The sequence below is a fragment of the Empidonax traillii genome, unplaced genomic scaffold, assembly GCF_003031625.1.
Source record: "Empidonax traillii isolate 1590-97213 ecotype Southwest subspecies unplaced genomic scaffold, ASM303162v1 scaffold83:size2986645, whole genome shotgun sequence".
NCBI classification, from domain to species: Eukaryota; Metazoa; Chordata; class Aves; order Passeriformes; family Tyrannidae; genus Empidonax; species Empidonax traillii.
The window spans coordinates 1,358,447-1,377,719 of NW_020955276.1; the positions used below are offsets into that span (position 1 = coordinate 1,358,447).

Consider the following 19,273-nt stretch of genomic DNA (forward strand, 5'->3'; position numbering starts at 1 on the left):
CTTGTTAAATTTCATGCCATTGCTGATTGCCCAGTGCTCAATCTACCTACACCCCTCTGGAAGGCCTCTTGTCCCTTTAGAAAGTCAATAGCACCTCCAAGTTTACAATGATCAAATATTACCCCGGTATTAGTTCAAATACTACTGCAGAGTATTGTAATCTCTGTACCATTATGAAGAATAAGAGAGTTAGAATAATCATTTTCTGGAAATAAAAACAGTGGTACGTAGTTCATTCACTCACTTTATATTCTCATTTGAGGGTACTTCTGGAAGTTCCACAGTTATCATGCCATCTAAGTTGGTCTTTCCGATGAAGACTGGCTTTGTGCGAAGCACATCTGGTGCCGTCTTTGCTGTCACTCTGTGCTGAAGACCCCCAGCACTATTTCCTCTGTTTGTCAACACAAATGAGTATGATGTCTCTGGCTTCAAGTTAGTGATCAGCTTTTGAGTAGCACGTCCATCAACTTCCATTTTCCCATCATCATAAAGGATCTAAGTTAATACACATTAAATTGAAGGTGGTTTTCATTACTAAGAAAAGGCAAATGATGCTGTCACACTGAATTCAGGAATGGAAAAAGTAAAAATGCGTTGTTGTAAATGTGAGGATGTAAAAATCAAAATAGTATTCAACTGCAGTCAATACAGAAATTACTAAAAAAAAAGGGAAGAAAAGTAGTATTTTCTCTCACTGTTTTCTTTGAAATATTTTAGGAATGAACTACAAATTAGCAAAGTGTTCTTATCATGCATATTAACCAGTATGAGTCTGACTTGGAAATACTGCTACAATAGTAGAAAATCATATTGCCACATGACTAAATTTAGCAGTAGCACTGCTGATTAGTATGTAATCTTAAACAGAGCCATATTAATACAAAAAACCCCTCAATGTTCAGTAAGCTACTTAATCAGATGAAAGACATTCTCTAGTTTCTGTTATTTTCTCTTGTACAAATGGGAAGTAACTTACTTTGAACGGCAAGGCTGAATTGTAGTTTTCTGGAATTTCCCAGGACAACAAAACAGAAGTCTTCATTACTGCTTTAACATGAAAATTTTTTGCAAACACTGCTGGAAAGAAAGAAACAATGTATATAAACAATATCTTGGTGCTTACATCTTGCCGTATTTCCACTGCTACTTGGGACTATTAGCTTTCCATTTAGGTCAAAAACCAACAAGGATTCGATTCTCCTACCTGTCTGTTCATATATAAAGATCACATTTAACTCACTCTCACTCTTGCATCTAGTGACAATGCAATACACACTTCCTTACCTGAAAAAACTGTGGAGATGTTAGCCAGAACTTGCTTGGTAAGGGACAATTGAATTCTAAGGCATCCAAAACATATTAAGATTCACATACTTTACCTTTTGTGTTTGATGAACCTATTTTTATGAATGGGCTGGTCAGATTTATTTATACCTTCAAAACCACTGATATCCAAAGACCGATACTCCTTTAAAGGTCAACGCCATAAGCAGACAAATCCTACCTTGATCCACGGGCAGTGTCCTGAACTGGACACTTGGACTATATGGACCAGGCCCTTTGCTTGTGTGGGCACGTACTTTTACATCATATGTGGTATCTGGTTTTAAGCCAGAAAGTGTCAAAGTGGTATCAGCAGGAACAACAGGGACTTCAACTGGCTGGTAAGCAACATTGATATCTCTGTACAAGATGGTATATTTGGTGATAATGCCATTTCTCTCTGCCAAGAGTGGCATCTGCCAAGTTAATTGAACTGATGTAGAAGTAGAGCTTTCCGAGTGGAGATTTTGGGGAAATCCACTGGGCACCTCTTCAGGAACAGAAATCTCTTTAACCATCTCCTCCCCAAAGCCCACTTTATTTCTAGCTGAGAGCCTGAAGACATAAGAAGCTCCTTTGTGAATGTCTGTGGCTGTGAAGTGATCTTCCTTCTCTGAGAACTCCATGGTTGTAAATGTATCCACGTCTTTGCGGCCAAACTTCAGGCGATAACCCTGCAGTGGGCCAAAAGTTTCCACAGGAGGATGCCACTGAATTAGAGCCGTATTCATCTGTGTGTGGCTAATCACAAGTCGAGGTTTGCCTGGAACTGTAGCACAATGTTATTTACAGATGATAAATAGAAACAAAATTACATGTACAATTCTTGAGGCTAGTTTTACCCAGAATAGGGATACATTTTCTCTTCCCTCACTCCTAGCTCCACTGTCTTACGGAAGAAATAATGTCTGCCTCCCACACAATTAAGTCATACAGTATAATGAACTGCAACAGTAGAGATGTTTACTGCTTTTTTGTCTTCTTCCCTTACTATTATTTCTAAATACAGAGAGCATTCAGAGACACAGGACCCAGGAACACAAATCAAGAAGTAAAACTTCAAGCAGACTTCTTAGAAGTGGTTCTGTCTCAGTTACAAATCCTTTCTTGAAAAAAACCCTTTCTCATAAGTTTTTATTAATCTAATCCGAGGCATTTCCTGTAAACAGGGAAATAACTAATTATACTAGTAGTAGTAGTAATAATAATAATAATAATGAAGAAATTACAGGTTTCTAGATATATCTAATATAATTTTTAATATTGATAGTTAAAATGTGGTAGAAAGGATGTCAGAACAACCTTCTTCTCAAGAATCATTGCTACATATGATAGAAACCTATAGTTCTACTTTCCATTCAAAAGTCACCTCCAGCATGAGCTGTTTCAGCTTGAAGAGGTAGCACAGTTTGACATTTATGTTTTGATTGCCTTGGCTTATGGTTTATTTTCCAGCATAGTCTTGGTGCACATGAACTGGATTTCTTCTGAAGAAGATTAAACCAGTAGCTCTTCTTAACCTGCACACCAAATACACTCATATTCTTAATCAGGACCCATTGGTCTAAACTGCTGATTTGTCTTTCAGAGAAGTTCAGACTGCAACTGTGGCAAGGACATTCAGCCTAGAGGATTGAGTTAGTCTTAACAGAGGCAGAAATCCCATTACACAATTTATACAGTTTATATTTAATTGAGTAATTAATTTTAATTTATTCACATCCATTTATATACAGTTCATTTATATTTTCATTAATATTTCTATTTCAACATAGTCTGTTTCTATTACAATTACTTACTTGATACTGAAACACACCCATAACTATTTAGAAATGTGGTATTCATTGTGTACCAATGCCTGACAGGTCAAGAGACTGGAATAACTTTGGGAGTAGTAGGGCACTGATAACGGAAGTCTTCAGTGAAGACTAATTAGCTTCATCTGCATTTGAAGCCTTCCCACATGAATGTAACTGCTGCACTGTGAGCTCTGGTTCCTGTATTTAAACACTTCAATAGATTTTATTACTCATCTTCAGTTCTTAGGCACCCAGCAATCAGATTGTTATTGTCAGAAGTTCTGACTACTATCCCATAATGAATTAGGAATAAGGTGGGAAGAATGGCATGCCTTGAAGAAAATTCTGCATTTAGTAAGCTCCTTTCTCATTACATGTCATAAATCATGACACTGCTTCTAATTTCATAAGAATTATAGATAGGTTTTATAAATTTTCCAAATACCCTAAATTTTAAATCTCTAGTTCATTTGGCAGCATTATTCCCATGAATCTTATGAATTTTTTCCCACACTTTCTGGTGTGTAAAGAATATCTATCTGATTAGTTCTGAATTTTCCTCACTGATAATTACAAGCCTTTATGGAACAAATAAAAGACTGGGAAGGTCTTTTGCACGCCATATTTTTCACTGCATTATAACTATTATTGACACCAATGTAGCACAGGAAAGAATAGAAGAATTCGCACAAAGAGAATAAAAAACCCTTTCAGCCTTCTAGAGGAGAGACTGCTTGAAGGTATTACTAAATTATTTTTTGTGATAAATTGCCTTTTTTTTTTCTTGTGGCAGACGTCATAATTAGAACTGCTTTTTAACCTTTGTGGTAACTATAGAGAAAGAAAGAAATTACTGCTTGCTCTTGATCATAATGGGGAACTAATAAAGCTTATTTATGCAATAAAATACCACGTGACTAAAATGGTATATAATAATAGCCACTTTTTTTTAACTATAGAGCCTATCTGATGTTGCAAAGTGGATAAATTTCTTTTTATTTCCACACAGTTTTCAGTTGACATTTACTTTTAGTATGATCACTTGTGAATATTACAGTCTTTTAGGATGAACAGCAGGATTCTATGAAGTCCTGCATATGGCTGTGTAATGAAATGGCTCTACCTAGAAACTTCTGATAATAACCTGAATTTTCCATGAGCCCAAAAGAAGAGAAATTGTCCATTAAAAAAATAATTTTCTGACCTAGTGAAATCCTCTTCAAATAATACACAGCAAGACATACCACACATACCCCTTTGCCACAGACATTACAGTTGCAATGGTGTGCCATTGCTAGTAGTACCTCATACAAGCTGCCTTTGCCAAATTACCTGAAATAATTTGTTTCTATTAGCTGCTATAAAGTACACCACTACTTCAACATGAATTTTCTTCTTTTAGCTGAAATCTGTATTTCAAGACTTCTGTCCAGCATAAGACCAAATACCAAATGGACAAGCTATTGTACTTAGATTCTTAAACTACTCCGACACAGAAATTAAAGATCTGATTAAAAACTTGATAAAAATTGTATGATATAATTGTCTAGGAAGTCTTCATTTTTATCAAGGTCTTATTAATCACACATTTTTCCCCAAGTAATTTAAAATTTTCAAGTACTTTGATTTAGAAATGTTCAGTAACACTTTTTCTTCCATCTGATTTCAATAACAAGGAAAGGAAATGGAATATAAGACAAAATGCACACTTTGAAGTGAAAATAGCATTCAGTGACTTTACTAATAACTGACCTACTGTACTGTAGGCTTACTTATATTTGATGAATTTTTCCTGCCTAAAAATGTAAATTAAGCTTTTATATTAGTAACTGGACACAGCTAAATAGTTACTTATTATCTGAATAGCCTACAGATCACAATCTTATCCAGTAAACGTTCAGACATCTATTCATTTTTCATATCTCCTGTGGATATAATCTCACTCATTCTAATACATCTGACCTCAAACTTTAAAAGTTAGACTAAAAAGTCAGACTCCCTATTGTATTTAAATAGCACCTTTTTAGAAAAAAAAAGAAAACAAATGGAAACTCAAAGAGAATGGGAGGACCTATAATCCCTTGGCATAAATGCATCTTTCCTTCACTTGTGTGATGTATTCTCATAGAAAGACAGTGAGCAAGAAACTCTCGGCACTAGCTATATTTAATATCTTCTTTTGCAAAAAACTGCATATGAATTTTCCTTACAAAAAGAGCTCAACCACAGCAAGCTGTACCAGCTGCTTAGATGTCCATACAATCTGGTATATACAAAGCAGCAAAATGGCATCTAGCTGTTATCCTACATATCAAGAAAAAACATTCCTTTTCCAAAGGGTTAAGCAAACAGCAAGAACAATGTATATGTATTACGTTTACAGACATGCCTCTGATTTTCTACTGCTCTTCAGTCACTCAGGTTTATATGGGATATAGGATTTGTTCCATATTTTTAGAGTAGAAGCAGTAGAGAGGTCTTGGAAGAGTGAAACATGAATAGTCAATAAGGATTAAATGCAGTGAAGCATTAAATTTTGCAAGCATGTTTGCATACCCTATGTTTGTGTCTTGAAACTAATCAAATTTTAATTTATATAATTGTGTTTATTTAAATTGGGAACCAAACCTAAAAAAAGAATAATGGAGGAAGTTCCTTTTTCTGAAATCAAGTTCAAATGCAAGCAAGAAGTATATATCTTTTTTTTTACCCAGACTATGAGAATCCAGCAAAGATAGGCAATTAGAGGGTAAGTTTCCGCATTAGCCAAGAGCAATGCAAGGTATTCTAAAATCTGAAATGAAACTATATTATATATCTAGTCATCAGGACCTAGATTCTTCCAGAATCAGACAAAGATATACATGTTTTTCATATTAATACAAGATGTGTTTTACATTCAGTGATGGTTTTAAAAATGGAATCAGTCCCTATAAATACAAATACATATGCCTTTTGGACTTTATCTATTAGTATAAAAAATACCTTGTTATTAAGAGAGCTTGTAATGGAGCTACACACGATTGTTATGGAATATCCCTAATGGCTGAATTACAAGCCCCTTAAAATGAACACTATACCTACAGACTGGAATAACTGTAGGTGAACACCACACAAAGCTGTGGTGGTATCAATTGGTTAAGCTGTGCCACAGTGAAGCATTTAAGTTAAAAAAAAGTAAAATTGTTCTTCATCTAAAAACAATTTGGTTCATTCCATCAGTGCTAACCTGCTGAATTGGTTATGCAGTCAGATATTCACCATCTAGTACCACTGTGATCAAACACAGACTGAAGACAGTGGCATCGTGTATTTTGCCTCAGCTTGTGCCTTAAATTATCCATGAATCTGTATGGGTTGTGGGGTTTTACAGGATCATCTTTCATTTTATTTTCCAATTCTCTGTTTTAATAATCACATTCTTCTGAGATAACTTGTGACTATCATGGAGATAGTTTCTTTCAATGTTTTTACTTACAGGCAGCAGTGTTGCTGCTCTCATGAAAGAAAACAGGAAAGCCCTTCACAAATTTTTCAAATATCCTTCTCAGCTCTGAATTTCTATTTTTTCCTCTCCAAGAAGACACAAATCATAATGGAAGAGTTACTAAAAACTATAAATTGGCCTCATCTTGAATTGTAAAGGAAAAAGGGTTCTGTTTTTATCTATATAAATGAAAGGCCAAATACTGAAACATAAAATGCTATGTCCTAGAAATACTTTTCACACAATAGGAGACTTTCAAATAATAGGAGCAAAACACTAGCAGAAAAAGTCAAAGAATTCACTTAGAGATTAATGTGTGTATAAATATTACCTGCACCAGTAGTAGATACGAGCCTGGGCTTGCTGCGTGCTCCATCCCCTTTCGTTGTATAGGCCGTCACAGTGAAAGAGTATGTAGTTTCAGGCTGAAGCCCAGAAATTATCATTTCCTAAGATGAAACAGAACAAGAAAAATGAATTAATAATAGATTGTTTGCCAAGACAGTATGGAATCCTTCAGAAACCCTCTTTATATTACACACAGTGTGTATATATTTGAGCTACTAGCTGTGACAGCAAGCATTTGCTGTTCTGTGTGAAATACTTCATAATGCAAAACTTGTCACTCACTGAAGCAATAAAAGACAGCGCACATCCAAATAATATGCCCCACATACTTTAAAGAAGAAGGTCAAAGGCTTAGTGGTGTGAACAGTGAGTAAAGTCTTCTCATATATCTTGCATAAGCCATACTACTGACATTGTGAAATGCATGCATTTGTAGATATGAGAAACTCAGTATCACTTAGTCATTCACATGATATCACTGACATAGTTCTAAAATGCCTAGCAAGAAAAGTGTTGCATTTATATCCACACTCTGTCAGTAAGGATGGTTTAGCTGAACAAGGAAGCCTTATTACTTTCATTGCACCCAGTGTCACTGGTTGGACTATGTCTCTAAATATCTCAAAGGACTTCAGAAATGACTCCCTCTTCAGCTCTAAAAGAGTTACCTCAAACAGCATTAAAAATCTGGTCAGAGGATACATCTGATGGCCCTCAAACAAACAACAGCAGCAGCTACAAAACAAGTAGCTCTTCAGCTAGTACAAATGACCAGCAACAAAATCAAACTGCAAGTATCAAAGCAAAGGGGGATCCTTTTCACACATGGGTGCGCACACACACATATATGCAAACAGAAGATGGGTGAACCACCAGAAATGCACTAAACTTATGTCAAGCTATAAGGGCAATAAGAGGACTAGGTCTTGAAATGCATTATATAAATAAACTTCATATGCAAATATAAAGGGACACTATTCGGAGAGAACTGACTGGCTTTAAGTTCCCAGCTTCTAGCCTGTAAGCACTGGACTACTCCTTTGTATTTCCAGACGCCTGAATGAATTTACACTAAACTTCAATGCTGCCAGAGAGATGGTGTATTTATGCACATAGAATAAAGAGCTAATGTGCAATCACACATCCCTCAGATGCAACAGCTATGAAAAGTTACCACAAAAATTATGGGTTAGATTTTTCCTAGTATATGAATTTCTCAAGACAGGGGGTATGAGCTTACTAAAAGATGTGATTAGAATTCAACATCGTATTTACAATCAGTTATTGGCAATATAGAGAAAACAAGGTAATGATTAGAATGAGTGGGCAAAATAGCTCCAATAAAAAATTACTACCAAAAATCCCCTCCTTAGACTCTATCTCAGAATTGAATTGATCCTTAAGGCCAAAAACAGTAAGACAGACTTCACATCTTTCATAAGGAAATTGCACCTGATATTAAAAAATGAAACTAAAAGGCATAAAAACACCCCAAACCAAACAATGATGATATTAGCCTCACATAAACCAACCAGTTCTTCATGATGGAAGAGATATGACTGCATGTTTAAAAGTGTGACTTGGATACAGCAAACCCTATTACTCAGGCATAAAAAGTGCATGGCATCTGGCTTTTCTGATAGCATACATTTATTTTACCCAAAAGAAAGCACAACTGACTTCAGCTTTAAGTTACACAAAAAAACTGTTAACCTGAAAATGAATACAGAAAAATACAAGGATTGGTATGCAACTCTGAACCACTTCTGTTTTATTTTTCTAACACCTCACAAAGAAGAAATTGTGAGGCAAACTTAGTGACAACCATCAAAAAGATGAAAACACAAAACAGTGCTGTACGTTTTGGCATCATGATAAACTTCAGAATAAGCAAGCAATAGTCTCCCTCTCTCCTTGGGAAAAAAACAAAACAAAACAAAATAAAACAAACCCAAAAAAAGCGTCACAAAAGAAAACCTTTGATGTTAGGAGCATGCGTTTGTGCAAGTGACAAAAAAACAAAACCAAAACCAAACACAAAAAATCCCCCAAAGAAAGCTCAAGAAATTAGAATGATGCTACAAGCAAACAAGCAAGCAAAAGAAAATTCCAAACCAAACCCACAAGGTTTTTCTGCCCACTCAAAAACTACTTACATGTTCAGTAGTATCATCATATTCCCACTGATTTAGAGTAAAGGAAGTTGAAGGGAAAAACAAAAGAAATAAGGAGGTTTGTAGCCTGGTTGAGATAAAGTTTTCTTCTTAATAGTACAATAAATATGAAAGATGTCTCAAAAAATCATTTACAGTTTGAATGAACTGTGTAGAATCACATGGAATTAGGTTAATGAAATCAGGCTGGACATTTTTAATTCCGTTTCTGCTTTCCTTAAAAACCAGCTACTTATCTTTCCTTGACAAATAAAGAAAGTAACGAATTCTCTTGTACCACGTAGTATTATTTTGTAATAGTTTGTTTTAAAAGTTACCAAGGCAGATTTAAAGGCTGCCTGGATTAGTAAATCAATTTACCAGGTTATATGCTTCAGTTTCCTAAAATAATGCAACGCATTATTTAAATTAATAGTAGGATTTTTAAATCCTGAAACCTAACTACACTGATATTTTACCCTGAGGGTCTTCACACCTGCACAAGCCCTGATTTCATGCATAGCAGAAGTATGATAGGTGGGAAGGAGTGGCAGGAAGAGAAAGTAGTTGACTATCCAGCATGAAACAATGGCAAACAGGCAGGTCAAAGCCAAACTTGATGAAGAAGAAATACAACTTTTGCCTTTATGATATTTGGGCTCAAATATCTCACCTAGTCTCCAGCTACTAACTTTCTGTTTAAAACTGCTTAAAATCAGAGAGGTTGAAAGTAAAAATTTGTGCAAGGAAGGGGAGAACCAGAGCACACTAGCATGTCTTTTTCTACCTTCTCTTCCTTTTCCCTTTCCCTTCCCACTTCCTGATCCACTTACATCTTTCTCTCCACTGCATTTAAGCTTTAAGAACACCATGTTTTGCAAAATAGTTAAATAAGTACTGGCAGGTAAAACTGAAACAAAGACGTCCAGACACAGAGACAGTATTTTGAGAAAAGGATCATCAACAAAACACAGGTGTAGAAAACCTATTCTTAAAAAAGGTCTCCGTAGAACTGAAATTTAGAACTCAGACTGGGAGGAAAAAAAAAAACAACACCCCTATATATTTACTCACATAAAATACTTAAGAAGCAGATTTAACTCTTTAATTTAGGCTGATAATTTCTTTCAATTTCCAGTCAGTCCAGTCATAAGCCATGGACTAGGAGTGAGAGGTGTGTACTTGATAATAGTTTCAACATAAGATGACTCCTCTAGTATCAGAAGCTTTGGAAATCTTAAGTTTTGCAGAACACTTGCATCCATCAATAAAATCCTAGTTTCAGAAGCTTTTTAAACTTGATGTTTCCATCACCTCATAATCTCATTATCTCATAATTTTTAAAACACGGAAAATTTTGCAATATAAATAACCACATGCCTACTTAAACTAAGCTCCTCATTTTATTACAGTTACAAATAACGAAAGCTATAAATACTCAGTGGTTTTCCAAAGGTGCATTAAGAAAATTCATTTCTTGCGGAATGTGTGGCGAGGTGCAGACAAGCTAATCACACAAACACTGTAACAATAGGCTAACGCAGGCTTCTAATGATTTTATGCTCTCCACTGAAACAACGCAATAGCAGATGGGTGGAACAGGCCATGCACAACTAACTACACTGAATGTGACCTGTGTCAGACCACCCTGATGCTTTAAAACTTCAGAGCATAGGTACAGGGTGTCCATCACTCTCTAGGTTTAGGAGAACCAGAAGAACGACACATCTTAGCTTTTAGTTGTAGACCAGCAGAGAAAAAGGTGCCTAGGTTTGGCCCAAGAACCTTTAAAAGTAAGTGTTCTAATAAAAGTTTTTAAAATAGAAACAGAAAATGTTAGCTAGTAGGCTGATAAATAGAAAGAAAAAAACCCACACACAAACAACACCAAGATGGTTCTGGATAGCCCTCTGGTACATTAAATCTCTTCACCGTGACCTAGAAAAGAACATTAAGTGCTCAAACTACCTGTGCATCAGCCAGCATGATGTCCTTCAGCATGGGTTGACCCTTTGGCTCTCCATTTTCCATCCTCACGTAGTGGACCTGGTATCCTCGGATCTGACCATGCTGCTTATTGGGCACAGGCGAGCGCCATGACACTTTAACAGCAGTGGAGTTGAGAGCCTCTACCTCGACTTTGCGAGGAGGACCACTAGGAACTGGAACAACATCATTGGACAGAAGAGAATTACAGGCACCTCTCCCACCCATGGCTTTTTCTTTTTCTTAAAAAAGGGCAGACTCACTCTTTGAAGAATACAAAACATTCAACAAATGAAACTGCTCAACCAATCTGCTCTACCTTTCAGCGAAAAGATCAAAAAACATGACTGATGCAAAAAATGGAAGAAAAAGGAGTATTAGAGAAATAGAAAAACATGTAAAAATGTACAAAAGCCAAGGAAGATGCTTTGAGATTCAAAGCATTATAGTACAAAGAGATTAATCACTGAAATAATAATACTACAATAACAACAACAAAACCACAAAAGATTTCAAAAAAAGTTTCTCTTGTTTTTGTTCACCAAGTTCTATGTTTTGTTTTGTTTTGTTTTGTTTTCCTCAGTAGTATAAAAAGGAGGTTGATAACAAGGCTGTCTTCTGTCACTTTCAAGAATGGAAGAAAAGAAAATGTGTGGAGCATCAGTTTCCAGATCAAAAAACAAACAAAAAAATCCAACCAAAAAAAAAATCCCCTCCCAAAAAAAGCCAAATCAAAAAGCACAATATGGAAGAAGAAAGCAGTTAAAAAAAAACCAAAACAAAAAACCACAAGAAAACAAAACCTGAAAAAAAATTTATAGACATAAGTGTTTAAAAATAACAATGATGGGAAAATCAAGGAAAAGGCAGAAAGTTTTTTCCCTGAGAGTTATTTTTATGTTCAAGAAGGAGCAAGAAGGATATGTATGGGCACAAAGGAGCAGCAAATTCATGTCACTCATAAAAACAGTGCTTTCTGATAAAAAAATACAAAAATATCAAAAATAAAAATAGTGTAGAAAGGACAAGTCTTTGATTAAAAAGCCCAAAGGGAGATAATATCTGGTTATATTTGGTAAAAAAGAGGAGCATAAAAAAAATTACTGTTTATCCTACACAAAAGACAGCAGATCGACAGAGAGTCATAGAGGTGCAGTGTAGTGGAGGCAACATACCATCTTCATCTGTCCGAATCAATACTGCTAAGCTCTCTGGGCCAGGTCCAACATCAGTGTGAGCAGTCACGGATATCCGGTACTCAGTCCATTTTTCCAGCTGTTCCAAAAGGTATTGGGTACTGTTCGAGGAAATTCCCAAAATTTCATGGGGCTTGACATCTTCTCCATCAATCCCAATGTACTTGATGGAGTATTCAGTGATAATGCCGTTCTGTTTTTCCATCGGTGGAGGTTTCCAACTTACCAAAATGCTAGTGGAGCTGGGGCTTGTGCAACTAATGTCTTGAGGAGGAGCTGATGGCTCTAATTTCAGTAGTGGGTTAAAGGAGGGTTTGAGTGGAAGGATAGGAGTGATTGAAAAAAATGAACAAAAGAAAAAAATAAAAATAAATAAAAGACAACCAAATGAAAATAATAAAGAAACAAAAAATAATAGAAACTTAAAAAAGTAAAACGTCAGATAATCATATGCACCTTGGCTTATTAACATGAGAAAACTGAAAATGAAGAGACCAACTAAATGGTGAAAAAGGATGTAGGGGAAATATATGAAAATGAAGCCTCAAAATAATATTACCTACCTGTAATTAAAATTCTTCTTGAAATAAACAAAAATGTAACACTTTTATGACTACTGATCTATCCTTATAATCATTGCAATTAGTGCAAGCTCTTTTAAATGACACGTGACCCATATTTACTCACAAATTTGGACATATCCCCTTCAAGTGGCTTTACTTTCCTTGAGAAAAAAAATCTCTTCTAACAGAACTCCTAAAAACTTGCAGTAATTGCTAGAAATTGCTCCACAGATTGCCATTTTTTCAGCCTTTCCACACTCCTAAACAATTTTTTTTTTTAAATAACAGAGTCTGCCTGACACAAGTCAAGTATAAATTACATTTAAATAGAAAGCATTTAATGAAACATTTATTGTGTCCAACATACTAGGAGCATGCAGTCCATAGAAGATGAAGAAAGTTTTAGTCAAAGATTTACCTACCAGGAAAAAGTGAGAGGCTTGTTGATTCTGACTGTAACTTGTACTTACCCTAGATCAGCTGTCAGTTTTATTTTTTTAACTCCTCTTGGAGACACCTTTGCTAGCAAAGAATTAATCCTACCAGTAATATAAATGACTTCTACAGAAAAAAAAATCTACCCCAAACAATGCATCAAGAAAGCAGGTATAGCAGGTGTTCATTTTACAAAGAGAGTTTACAAGCTCAGCACATCAGAATGGTGAGAGTTTCTGACTTTGTTTCATCTCCTGCCACCAGCACCAATCTTTCACAGCAGAAGTGCTCACCTTTACTGACTTGTTCTTGAAGGAACATGTTAGCATATTTACCATTTCCAAGCTCCAGGACATTGAAGCATGTATGTCATTTCACTATGTTCAGTGAGGCAAATCAAGTACTGAAAGTTAGGTATGCGTTTATGGGCTCAAATGCACTTTGACTTAGCAGAATCTATGCTTACTAACAGATCATTCAGAGCACCAAAAAAAAAGGAGCCATAGCTCAAATTCACTAGCAGAAGGAGCAGACGCAGATTTCTTTCCTATTTCTGCCTTCTCCCTTGTAAGGAAAACATAAATTTCATTCTGTAAGATCTTTATTTCCCCCTGCCTTTCCCCTCCCTCCAATTTTCTTCCCATTTCCAAGGGAAAAAAGAAAAAAATGGATAGTTATATTTATATTAGGTAGATGAAACAAAATTAAAACAACAGAGAAGGCCTAGGACCCTGCTGTGACCTCCTGTATTTACATATGTAGCTTTCAGTTCCCTACAGCTCTTTCCACAGGGAACAATGTCTTTTTGCTCAGTATGGTACCCTGCTCTTCTGAAGGGAAATTAGGAGGGAATGTACCAGTACTTTAACTACCTAGAGGACATGGATGGGGGGACAGATTTATCACATTTGGGATTGTTTTCATATACACTAATTCAGTAATCAAGTACTCAAAACATGTGGATACCCTTCTACCATTATCTTGTGCAGGAAGTAAAATACTTGCAAAATGTCCCTCAAGGGTCTGACAAAAAAGAAATAAATCCCTGCAGCATCTTCCTCTGATACCAAGATGAAAGGCAATAGCATATTCTGGTGAATATTGCTAATAAACTCATAGAAGTTTATTAATTTTTAATTCATTATACTCTGAAAATGCAAATACATGGCACTTATGTAAGCAAGGATAATTTGAAGGCTACTTGTGTAATCAGTTTTATTAATGTATATACTTTTTTCTTAAAATAAACTTTTTTTTTGCAAAAAAAAGGTTGTAATATTTTCAGCAAATAACTTGGGTCTGACCCCTGAAATCAATCATATCTCCTTACTATCTGAAGATAGAAGGCTGAGAAAAACATGTGTTCTTATATTTAAGAAGGGAAAACGGGCAATGTCCTTACACATGCAACATGCAGCCTTGACTCCTAGATTTTTATTTTGTATTCACAGCCTAAGCAATCTTCACTCAATATAAGAGAATGAGCACTCTAAATAGTTGAAATGACTCCTAGAATAAATAAATATGTTTTTCTTAATCAAATTATTGATTCTGGATTCTGATTACTAAAATGAAAAGGTGCCTTGCCACTATCTCTAAAACCAGCCTTGTTATATAGCTGTCATTTATGCTTATTCCAAATGCCTTAGAAGTGCTTCAAAAACACATTTAGCTTTGGTTAAAGGGTGTAGCACTGTGTCTCCAGTCACACTAACTTATTAATAAATAACACTAACAAGGAATGATTGTATAATCATATCTGTTGTGACTGCAAATTAAAAAGACTCATGTCAATTGAGAAACTGAATTTTCTCTTTTGAATAATATTACTTTAAAAACAGGCCATTCAATTTAAAACACAAACAAATAGAATTGCACTAAGTTTTAAAATGACACATAATGCAAGCTATCGGAAAAGCATAATCTACCAGGCAAAATAACACTTATGGACATCATTGCTAAGTATCTGATTGTTTTAGTTAAGTCTTAATATAAATATTTTAAAGTGTATATATAAATCCCTGACAATTTTTTACCTCTCATTTGGGGGCAAATGTGATGAGTTTCATGATACTGTTTCCATAAGCATCAGTGAGAAAACTTTTTTTCTACTGGTTTAAAATGACTGAACATTGTAAAAAGCCCAGATTAAGAAAATCTAACAAAATCAGAATTATTAGCTACTACAGAAGAGCTGTTAAGAAATTTTTGGTTCAGTCTGAAATATTCAACATGACCCACTCTACATATTTTTGTACTTCAGGGAGATGCTGCAGAAAAAACCTAGTATTGCAGGAAATATGCAGACTGGTGGAATTTTATGGGTGAAGAACTGTTATTAATGCACACCTATTGCATGATACAACATTTTACCTTATTAGAGCATAAAATAAAATATGATTATGACAGCATTATATTGCCTCCTTAGGCACTGATTTACAGGCATGTAAAAGCCACTCATATATTAACTTGATCACAATACACCTCAAAAATATACATTTTAAGCATTCTTTTACTGTATTAAGCAACATGAATGCTGTATTTTGCCCTTATTGATGCCTCTCTGGACTAATGAGATTAATCTCTTCAAGAAATACAAGACAAAAGAACAAAGCTTGCAAGGAAAGACACCTACTTGACTGCATGGTTCTCGCTGAGATTTCTGCTGTTGAAGCACCCAGGCCTTGAGGAGAGCGTGCAGCTAGACGGAATAAGTAGAGGCTGTTTGGTCTTAAACCTTGTAGACGGTAAGATGTAGTAGGTTCGGTGGAAACCCGTTGCTAAAGGTAAGCATAAGAGGATGTCTTGATTACTATTCAGAATCTGAATTCTGTATGTTGCCTAGAGAGGAAATGCTTTCAGACTAATAACCTTTTTCATAAAGAGAAAACCTTAAGGAAAATAAACCAGAACCAAACTAAACCAAACTAAAAATTAATACATTAATTTGAAAAACACATAAAAAGGAACAGTATTTTTTAAAGGCAATAGTTTAATAGGCAGAACTCAGAGAAACACCACTTGACTGTTTGAGGAGCTAAGCATAAAAAACTTTTTAGGCAATACTACATGAACAAAGCCTCTTTTACAACAGTGAACTACAGCATTTTATAGTATAAATAATCCTTGGTTTAACCTTGTAGTTAAATTTTGTCTTCAAATCATTAAGAAGTAAAATTGTCCAAAGGCTAACTTATTAAGCAGGGGCCTGCATCCAATTTTGAGGTCTGGCCCCCTTCCACTAAGTTTATGCATTCACAGTGTATGTGAAACTCTCATAAATGTAAGCTCAGTTGAAGCATTAGCAATGAACAGATGATGCAGAAGAAACCAATGAGACTGACACTCTCCTGTTGCCTTCTGACACTCCTGGCTTCTTTATTTTGTCTGGGACACCTCATAATATCATATTTTTCCCTATTGGAAAATTACTCTGAAGATTATAGTACAAACACAACAGAGGCCCTCAAACTGAAAATTCTTTATGAAATAATGGTACAGAATAAGTCCATAGTAGGTTTTTACCTTTAGAAAAAAACCCCATGCCTTCTTCCCAATGAATACTGAAAGATTAAAAAAGCTTGAGAATTCTCTTACATGATGGCATAGAGAAAAAAAAATTATCTAAGGCTGAAAATAGACTTCAATGTCCAAGTATAAGTCCAAAAAAAGTTTAACAGGTCCATAACACGCCCCCCAAACACTTCTGCTTCCAAGCCTTTGTAGAGGAACAGGCTTGGAGAGACATAATCAATGTCTGAAACTGGATGTAACTTCTGTGAAGAACTCACTGCTGTCTACAGCAAAATTCCACTGGCTGGTAACCACCAATGGCATTTTTATCCGTTTACACACTTTCAATCTGCCACTAGACTAACTCTTGGGTTTAACAAAGTCTTAAGCATCAAGGCATTTGTACTAAAGAAACTTACTAATCCATGAAATTTAAACCATTGCAGCATTTCATGTCTGACTCACTAAAGATTATTTGGAAGATGTACTATCGCCACTTACCTCCTCCCCATGTTCCCCATCTTTGTAAACCAGTTCATAGCTGGAAATGGTATCAGAGCGTGGAGGTGTCCAGGAAAGCAATATGCTTGTTTCAGACTCAGGTTCTGCTTTGAAGTTCAGTGGTTGACCAGGTACTAAAGAAAAAGTTGAGCAGTGTTGCTTATTATCTCTCTGGCTACTTCAACAGTTTCAAACCTTTTAAACTATTATCTGAATATTTCACGCAATATTACTTTTATTTAACTTACTGAACTTAAACAAATTGATTTACGGTACTACAAAATAAATTAGTCTGAGCATAGAAAAAGAATACTGATACATTTAATTCACACGTTAAAATTATCAATTGTTTCAAATAAATGTTTCATAGTATAAATAATGCACACAAAACTGAAAACCAATCGAAGAGATGCCTGGTGATAAATACCAGTGATTTAATAACCTACATGTGCAGTTGCAAATATATATTTGTGTGCATACGGGGAAAAGCTATTAGAACATATGATTGGCTGGAATAGTCTAGAATAAAGTGTTAAAACCATTACATGCATTTCCAAATATGAAAGTTACTTACTCAGCTAATAAATAAAAGACAGTAAACACGTCCTGCTCTTTGAGTCACTATAAATATTGAATGCTTGTGTAATCTAAAGAAGGTATAACCTAATGAAGAGATCTTCAGTTAAGTTCTCATTAGTGACATACTTCTACGCTTCAAAGAATTGTACTCTTACCAATATAGTCGAATTTCTAGTGACAAGACTTTCTAATTGCAAGAAGTAAAAACACAATTTCGATTGCACTAGTCCAGAACATTCTCCATTGTTGTATTTCGGGTAATGGTCACAGACATGATCCAGAACAAAATGGTCACAGAAATATCCAGACCAAATGTTACCCTCATTTACGTCTTCAAATCTAAAGCAAATAATAAGGCTGACTGGGAAAAGACAGTAAAATATAACTCTATCATTGGATTGTATAAAATAGTTATGGCACCCAAGTTCTGAAACATTACTTGCAGTTGCTAAGTGCTGCTGATAAGGTATGCAACAGTTTCCCACAGTATTTCTAGCTGTTTGAGAATAAAATGTAGCATGTTATTTTTTAAGGGGAAAATACCTCTTAGCACACACTGAGAACAGGTGTGACAAATAGAATGCGACAATAATAATGTGGCATTTTTCAGGGGAGAACTCTACTACAGCTTTACAAGGATGCATCTTCTGTACAGTGAAATACCTAAAAACTCCATGAAGGAAACAGTAAAAAAACCTGGTATTTTAATTTTTATCTTCTCCAGACTTTTACATAATATTACTCTGAGGATAACACTGTCCTTGTGTATGCTGGTACAGATTTGATACCTAACTTTAAACAGTCAGATAACCTTTCTACATTCAAGAGCCCCTGTGTGGAGGTTGCAAGTCCCTATGATTCCTTTTTTTTTTTTTTTTTCAATGAGTCAGAGTAATGAGAGACCAACTCCTTTTACAGGAATAAAAGGGGATAGAACTAATTAGCTGTTTTTCTAAAAGATGCCTGGTCTAAAAGGGCCCACTGCCTAAGTACTGCAAAGTGCAAAGGAGAAAAGATCACAAAGCACAGGGAGCAATTACAGCATATATCAACCGAATATTTTTGACATAACTGCTTCTGATTTTGCAAGGAGAGGCTTCAAGGCTGCAGATGGCTCAGCTGGGAGAAGGGATAGTTTTGGGGGCACTCAGCAGCACTCTTAGCACTGACGGAAGGGATAGAAGAAATGCAGCCAGGCTCTTCAGAAAGCGTGGCAAGTGAAAAGCAGTGTCCCAAGCTGAAATATGAGAGGCTCAGGACAACACAGCAATAAAGCCAAGGCCCAGGGAAGTTGATCATACCAGATTTGCGGGGGGTTTTACACTTCAACTGGGTGATGCCCTAAGAAAGTTAAGCCTGACCCCACAGCTGAGCCTGCTCTTGGCAG

At 35.6% G+C, this 19,273-nt stretch overlaps 1 protein-coding gene across 50 annotated transcripts in view; it reads right to left on the reverse strand.

Moving 5' to 3' along the window:
* Positions 1–19,273, reverse strand: part of PTPRD (protein tyrosine phosphatase, receptor type D) — a 1,139,994-nt gene that overhangs the window by 98,041 nt on the left and 1,022,680 nt on the right. For 17 of the 50 annotated variants that reach the window (XM_027881066.1, XM_027881067.1, XM_027881087.1 and 14 more), the window contains 9 exons: positions 17,308–17,441; positions 15,929–16,073; positions 12,275–12,580; positions 11,082–11,275; positions 9,117–9,143; positions 6,944–7,061; positions 1,508–2,095; positions 980–1,080; positions 245–498 (listed from right to left, as the gene is read on the reverse strand). In XM_027881066.1, coding sequence (XP_027736867.1) covers positions 245–498; positions 980–1,080; positions 1,508–2,095; positions 6,944–7,061; positions 9,117–9,143; positions 11,082–11,275; positions 12,275–12,580; positions 15,929–16,073; positions 17,308–17,441 — 1,867 coding nt within the window. The remainder of the gene's footprint in view (positions 1–244; positions 499–979; positions 1,081–1,507; positions 2,096–6,943; positions 7,062–9,116; positions 9,144–11,081; positions 11,276–12,274; positions 12,581–15,928; positions 16,074–17,307; positions 17,442–19,273) is intronic. The other 33 variants (XM_027881079.1, XM_027881075.1, XM_027881073.1 and 30 more) reach the window with 8 other exon arrangements.